This window comes from Tripterygium wilfordii, chromosome 16 (genome assembly GCF_013401445.1).
Source record: "Tripterygium wilfordii isolate XIE 37 chromosome 16, ASM1340144v1, whole genome shotgun sequence".
Classification (NCBI taxonomy): domain Eukaryota; kingdom Viridiplantae; phylum Streptophyta; class Magnoliopsida; order Celastrales; family Celastraceae; genus Tripterygium; species Tripterygium wilfordii.
This window is the reverse complement of record NC_052247.1, coordinates 4413428-4421783: the sequence shown is the minus strand read 5'-3', so window position 1 is coordinate 4421783 and position 8356 is coordinate 4413428. Positions and strand designations below refer to the sequence as shown.

At 32.5% G+C, this 8356-nt stretch overlaps 1 protein-coding gene across 1 annotated transcript; it reads right to left on the bottom strand.

Moving 5' to 3' along the window:
• Positions 1–5619: 5619 nt before the first annotated feature.
• Positions 5620–7741, bottom strand: LOC119981439 (NAC domain-containing protein 100-like). The gene is made up of 3 exons (XM_038824559.1): positions 7061–7741; positions 6684–6961; positions 5620–6559 (listed from the first exon to the last, which is right to left on the bottom strand). Exons 1-3 carry the CDS (start codon positions 7239–7241, stop codon positions 5930–5932), a joined length of 1089 nt encoding a protein of 362 aa, XP_038680487.1. The 5' UTR covers positions 7242–7741; the 3' UTR covers positions 5620–5929.
• Positions 7742–8356: the final 615 nt, after the last annotated feature.

The window sequence follows — 8356 nt, the reverse complement described above, 5'->3', positions numbered from 1 at the left end:
GTCACACCTCCACCATCATCTTCTTCGTTTTCTTTTTCTTCATCTTCTCATTTTTATTTTCTTTCATAGCCTTAGATCTGAGATGTAATATGAGATTTGAAATCGTAATATGAGATGTATTGAGTTCAGATATGAAATTGTACAGATCTGAGATGTTATAGTTTTCAAAATGTAACATTATACAATCAAATAATTTGATTTATTTTCTTAATCCTTTATAGTTCGAAACTATAAAATCATACAATTAAAATATTAGCATTATATAACGTGGAAAAACTTTTTAATGTCTATGTTATAATTTGAAACAGTAACATTATGCGAACAAAACGGTCAACTTTGGGTCTTCCTTTCCGATGGTCATATAGAATTTGGCTGAACATTGTGCATTTCAATGAGGAGAGTCTAATGGCGATGGTAGTGTACCGAACCGTCACCTAAATCTTCTAGATTTGAAATAGTAACATGAAATGGTATATAGCGGAATTGGTATATAGCGAGGGTAGTGATGTAATTGGCATTTTCATTGGTATTTTGTGTCCATGTGTTTTTTTGAGTGGACCTAAATGTCCAAAAATCTTCTTCAAAGTATCGGCCTAGAATTTTCCCTTTTTTCACAAAGAAAAAAACTCCAAACAAACCAATAATGGCAAGTATATACTAAGAGTGATTATCAACATTTTCTTTTAAGAAATTTAAGCATGCCTATAACAAATAAATCAAAATAAGCACCGATCAACAAATTTAACCAAAATCATGTATAAACTCTTGATTTTACACAAAAGTAAGTATATGCCCTAATTTTCACTGCTGATTTCCTAATTATTTTCTATTTTATTTCCAAACTTTCATAAATCCTCCTAAATTATCTAACCCCAAAAACAAATAATTTAACATATTAAACTCATAACCATGCTATACAAATAAATATATGCTATGTATGAAACATGTCTATAAAACCCTGGCACGTCTGCTGTGGATTTACTTCACTCGATGTGATATGCTCAAAACAACATGGATGAGCCATGGTTTCATCAAATTCTTTATATTTTCTTTATAAAGCGGGTAAAATTGGTAAAATCGGGCACTAAGATAGTATGATCTCACCAAAATGTGATTTTTAATACGATTTGTGTTATGCTTACTTAAGATGATCAAAATCGTGATTTGACAACTATGCATACAAAGTTGCTAATAGGGTTATCAATAGAGCGGGTAAGCTTGCACCAGCCCTACCCCAATGTTGTGACACCCTGTCACAAGCTCGCCCAAATTCAATTACCTGGCTCGACATTTAACCAGGGTTTAGTAAGTAATAAGTCAGGTCTGATAATTGAATTTGAGCTTAATTGTTGCAAACCTGCTCTAACGACTACAATTGGGTTTAACTGGAGGAACAAGTTTTTTTGTCAAAAAATTGCTTATATATTTTCTTTATAAAATTGAAAAAATTGAACATTATGAGCGTACGATCTCAACAAAAAATGTTTTTTATTACGATTTGTGTTGTTTTGCTTACTTAGGGCGATTTAAATTGCGATTTTAACAATCATGCATACAAGGTATCTAGCAAAGTTGTCAATGGAGCGGGTAAGCCAACACCAACCCTACCATGATGCTATGACACCCTGTCGCAACCTCGCCCATAACCCAAGCAAGATTCTTTGACCCCACATGTCCCAATGGGGTTGCATAATCACAACAAATTCAATTATTAACTAAAATTCATAATAAACATCCATAAACATAACCAACATTAATATAAATATTATAATCCATAAATTCATCAAAGATAAGTGATAATGAGGCATTAAGCCTTCAAAAAAATCACACAATGTAACAACAATTGCATTAGCTAGGATTAAAAAATATAGATTTAGGATTTAAGGTAACATACTAACAAGATACTAATATAGTAAATTAATAGAGTTTACTAGTTTATAATAGTATAATTTTGGATATCTAGTTTAGAGGAATTCTCCTATGAGGTCGTAAAATGAGGTTCTAACTTTTAGGGTTCAAAATAATTTTTTTAAATTTGGAAATATATTTGTATTTTGATCAGGCTTACGAACCCAACAATATAGTTTTTATTCGAAACAAAAATCAAATTCAACATGAAAAGTGCATAATAATTTTGGATCTTGGATATAAAACAGAAGACATTTCATATACATTTCAGGTTGTATTTTTTTATTTGTTTTGAAAAAAAATATCGTTGGGTTTGTAAGACCGATCAAAATACAAATATATTTTTTAAAATTTTTAAAAAATATTTTAAACCCTAAAAGTGAATCCTAAAAGTTAGGACCTCATTTTAGGATCTCATAGGAGAATTCTTCATCCAATTTAAGATTTAGTACCTCACACTAGCTAGTATGATATTAGATTACTTGTTTAAAGACTTTAAAATTAATGTAGTAGATTACTAAAGTTTGCAATTTATTCGTGTATTAGAATAGGTTAAAAGGTTAATAGATTATGTTATACAAATTTGTCACCAAAATACTTTTTTTTTAGAAAACTAAAAGACTAATTATAATAACGTTTCATTATATTTTTTAATAGGCTAATAATAATAAACACTAATCATATATCACAATTCATGATATCAACTCATTTATAAATTTAGTGACTAATTCCAAAAATACTTAAACGATAACTAATATACTATTAAATTGAATGTTTAACATCGGGATCAACCAAGTAAATTAAAATTTTATGAGAGGGTAAAAAAAATTAGTTAATAAATAATAGACTCAAAAAATTACGAATTGAAGATTAATTAAAAATTTATATTTTAAGTGAAGTGTTAGCTCTTAAGTCTTATTTAGTTATTTCTTAACTTAAAAATAATTCATCACATTTTTTCTAAATTTTTAAAAAAAAATGAAAGACCCATGATATAACATTTACTTAGATTTTATCAGAAAATTATTATTAAATGATATATATGCATGTATTTTGTATATGTATTAAATTAAATAAATATGTGTACATATATTTTTTTTTTATAACCGAGAATGATATTGTACAAGTTTGTCCTCTTGGACATATGATATGGGCCTAAACTCGGGTCATCAAGTCTGAACGCATAACATGGTAAGTTAGGTCAAAACCCAACGTGTGGCCACAAGAATGTTACTCCTAATGAAAATCAAACTTAGGAATATACATGTATGATATACATATAAAAAATTTATTAAAAATATATATGTAATATACCGGGGCGGGTCCGACTATCCCTATCCTCGGCTCAACCCCGGTTGAATTCTAACGAATCGTGGGGCAACCCGTCTCATTGACCCGTTGGGGAGGGTCAACTAGCGACCTGAATAGGACGGGTCAGCCGGGTTGGCTGGTTTGACCCGCCCCACCACAATCCTAGTTACTAAATTCATGCATGTGCTTAAATGTAAAACATCACATGCATGCTTCAATTTAAAATAAAATAATTAAATTAAAAATGAAGATATTCTTTCTTACATCATTTAATTGGTCATAGATTGAGAATGTAATCCGCTGCATTTGGTTATCACAAATTATGGGACAAAGTAAAAGAATGAAGGAATGAATGACTTCTAGTCTTGGGAAACTCCACTATTACTATTTTTCCCCCCTTTTTTTTTTCTCACGCCATGCATGCATTAAAGCAACTCCGACAATGATATGTAAAATGAGTTTTCAAATGTGTGTATATAATACATACATCGAAAGTGATGTACATATTCATTTACAAATTCTCAAAACTCTTTATTCCAACAACGATTCCTAAATTAACTAACTCATTTTTATTCCCTCAAAAATATGCATATCCACTCTCTCTCTTATCTAAGTTTGTACATTTGGGAACTCAAATGAGGGGATGCAAATTTACGTGCTCATATACATCCTTTGTTGGAATGAAAAAAAATAAAAATGAATATATATATTGACCGTTATGATTTTGCATACTCATATACATCCTTTGTTAGCTAGAGACTCTACAAATATGTGGATTTTCTCTGTTTTTTTTTAGTAACTACAAATGCTGGGTGCAACGATGATTTAATACACACACACAATATATATATATATATATATATATATATATATGAGGATTTCTCACATAATGGTCTAAAGTAAGGGTGTAAAATAAGGGTGACTTTTTAATGGTATGGATGAATGAGATGATAAGTGGGGTCCACTACTTTGGGTCTCACATGTTTCAAATCAATGGTATAAACATAGACCCTTATTTTACACCCTTATATTAGACCCTTATGTGAGAATTCCTATATATATAGAGAGAGGAATTCTCTTATGCGGACATCCGCAAGTTATATTAACTTACGTATCTCAATCTCACCATTGATTTGAAATATGTGGGGCTCAAAGTAGTGGGTCTCACTTGCCATTACACTTTTGAAAATACTTACAAAGTGGAGTGCGCAAGTTATTAAATTGCGGAGGTCCGCATAAGAGACTTTCTGTTATATATATATATATATATATATATATATATTGGATGGGGTATATAATTCGAAATTAAATATGAAATTGTACATGGTTGAAGAATTTTCTCACCTGTATTAATTAATCTTATCCAAAACATGGATTGTGTGAAGAGTTATTGTTTGTCAAAAAAGGAAGGAAGAGAAAGGGATGGTTTCACTCCCAAATTTGAAAAACGTGGACATTATACTTGGGCATGTGTGTGAAGATTGGAGAGAATTTTCATCAATAACAACGCCTAATGCAATTGTCATCAAAGCCGACTCTCTTCTTATATTCTTCACAGAGAGGGAAAAAAAACTTTCTCATCTTCTTATTAGAAATCACACCCCCAACATGTCAATAATATTATCCTTTTTGGGTTGTTCGGTTCTTATGGACACATCATGTCTGCATAATTTTATTCCTCCAGAGCCCAACTACTATAGGTCAAAGCCACAAACTTACTATGTCAAAGCCTAGTTACTAATGGGACAAAACTCAACTCACCAGACTTGAGAAAAGACCTTGTTGCATGTTGAGGGTGGGCTTTGTCCATATATACCATGGTGGTTCTTGTCCCAACCGACGTGGGACACTTGAGTCATAACACCTCTCTCTTCCTTCTCTCTACAACCACCTATTGCCTCCTCTATCAAGTTTGAAGAGGAAGAGACAATGTTTTCTTTCGCCGACTCCTCCTCTCCCCATCACTTTTTTCATGTTTGTTTTAATAATATAGGCAGATGGTGAGATTCTCCTCTAAATTTTCATTTGGGAGATAGCTTGGTATCAAGAACGGGGTATGATCGGAGAACCATTAGCACGTTTTGAATTTCAAGTTCAAGTATCGATAAGCATGTTTTCGATGAATCTGAATCTAGATCTAGATCTACTTTCAGATCTTTTTGGTGGATTGCTCAAATGGCCATATTTGCTTCACTTAAGTTATTTTTTATGTTCTTTTTTGTTTAATCCGGTATAATCCGGTGTGCTCTAGTTGATTTCTTGTTTTTTTAGTATACTCGTGTATATTCTGGTGTTATTTGTAATCCGGTGTTTTGCTGGCGTAATCAAACCTTTATTCGAAGTTTTCAAATGTAATCCATACAATTCGGTCAACGACCTGAAAAAAACAACCCCTCAGCATATTCAAGTGTTCTCATAATTTGATATTCAAAATCCAATCAAATAATAAAAAATAAATAATTGGATCACAATACTTTGTTTGATGTAAGCAAATACAATTAACAAACCACTACTTGCTGGCTTTACATAAATTTCTTATACAATACATAACATATATACTTTTTTTTTTCATAACATAGACATATATCAATATGCTTCAATTTCATTCAATGAAACCCAATAGATTTAGAGAATCTAAACAACAAAGACCCACATCAAGAATTCAAGATAATCATCATCTTCTTCTAATGCTGCAACACTTTGTATTGTTTCAATAATTCCACAAACAATCAAGGTCCACAAGCCCAGCTGAGGCAGAAGGTGGTGGTGGTGGTGGTGGTGCCTCTTGATACCTCTTACCCATCTCAAGATTTGACATAACTGACGAGCTTTCATTGTTCAATTCACTAGTGAGACCTGTGTCTTGTGACAAACTGACCATATCCTCTGTTTTGAAACTCTCCATCAAGAGATTATTGGACCCTTGGTTCTCAATTAGTGCCCTCAAAATTGACTGATCTTGCATCAAAATTGAACCTGGTGGGTATCCCAAATTTGCCAAAAGCGGGACGGATTGAGTGGGATAGAGTGAATTAGAGAAAGGGATTTCTCTAGGGAAAATGTGAGAGTTGTTGAAATAGTGAGTTGGGAATTCTTGGTTTCTTTGAACACTACTAATTTGGTTGTTGTTGTTGTTGGAGAAGCAGGGCACGTAAGCTGAATTGGCTTCGGGTTTGGTCTTTCCACCACTGGAAGGTGAAGAAGAAGAATCCATTAATGGTGGTAGACCACAAGGAATACTCAATTCACTCCCAAAATACCCTAAATTCATCGATCCTGAAGTATTAGTTTTCTTACCACCAGAAATCTTTTGAAACACCCTACAAATCACCCACTCATTCTGCAAAAACACAATTCAAAAACCCAATTGACAATCAAGCTAAAAACAGAGTAAAAACAGAGCAGAAACAGAGGAGTAATAGATAAGAAACAGAGCACAAGTTATTGTGTATATATGTGGATACCTTGGCAGTTTGGGGGAGATTGTAAACTGAGTATTTGCCTTCTAATCTGTATTCATGCATAACCCAATTGGTTTTGTCTCCTTTAGGAGCTCTACCCATATAGAAAACTAGGGTTTTCTTCATCCCAACAAGTGATTTTCCTTTGTAAATCTCCTTGTCTTTTCCTGTAGCTTTCCAATAACCAGCTTCAGTGGCTCTATTTGTTCTCATACCAGTTGGGTATTTTTTGTCCCTCGCACAGAAAAAGTACCACTCTTTCTCCCCCAATTTCGCTTTCCCTTCAAACCAAACAGAACAACAAGAGCACTAAATTAGACAAAATTGAAGAATCCCATCACAAAAAAGAAACTAAACTGTTTGTTTTGGTACAAACTTACATGGCAATTCCCAAGGTTCAGACTTGTTCAAGTCCACATCTCCAATAGCTCTAGCAGAGAAGGTGGTGTCAAGGACCTTCTTGTGCAAATAGTGAGAGATAAGCTCCTCATCGGTTGGATGGAATCTAAAACCAGGTGGTAAATCCATCTGATCTTCATGATCTCCCAAAATGTTTTCCATTAATTCCTTGAAAACCCAGAAAACCCTTCTGTCTTCACAGTAAAAAAGTCTTAATCTTGAAGCAATCAAGACTAAATTTTTCACATACCCAATTGAGCCTTTTGAGATCCTCTCTAAATAGTACTAGATATGGAGACTGAACAAAACAACTCTGGGTGTTCAAGGAACCTCGCAGAGAAAAACAAAAACCACCTTAAAATGATTTCCAATGGAAAGTTAACAGATTAATATAAAGCTATAGGAAGTTAGGAAGAAAAAGTTAAGGGGAGAGAGAGATCAAAAGTAGGGGCAGCCATGGAACTTTAAAAGGAAGATAAAAAAAAAAGAGAGTTAAATGACTTTGAAAGCTCACAAGAGATGTTAAAAGAGGCACAGAAAGATCCCTAAACACTTGTGTTTTGTAGAGAAAACGTGGAATGTAAGGCAACTTTTGGTGGGTTGTGTACTTGTGTTGCAGTTCTTTCTCCTTCTAAAAACACTTGTAATAAAGGGAAGAATACAAGCTCTCTAGCCTTGTCCAAAATTTGACCAGACACAGTTCATCTTACATTAAGTTAATTTGAAATTAATTATCTTCTTAAGTACTATTATAGGGTAATTGGATAAGTCTAATTTATGACTAATTTTATGTTTGTTGTTATTTTATTCAATAAGGTATTATCATGGAAAATGAGAGGAATAATGATGTTTTGGTTTTATTTGATAGGTTGTTTCACCTGCATACCTGACCAATCCAGCTTGCATTACAAGACTCTTCTTTCTTTTTTTTTCTTTTCTGGTTTTAGTGTGAAATTGGCTATCAAAAATTAGAAAAATTCAATAATCCAGTCAAACGACCAATATGACCCCCAATCATATTTATTTTTTTTAAAAAATGACTATCCAAAAAAATTAGAGTTCTAACCACAGAAGTTGAAGTTTTTTCTTTTAAATTCAAAATTATTTTTTAAAAAAATTATAGACAAAATGAAGATAAATAGATCCTATAGTCAACTCACCATGGGACCTCTCTTAAAATTATTAATACTAGTCCTTACAAAAAATGATTAGACTCCCACAACATACTTTAAAATATAAAAACCCTTAAATAAGACAAGAAAAATAGATATGCATAT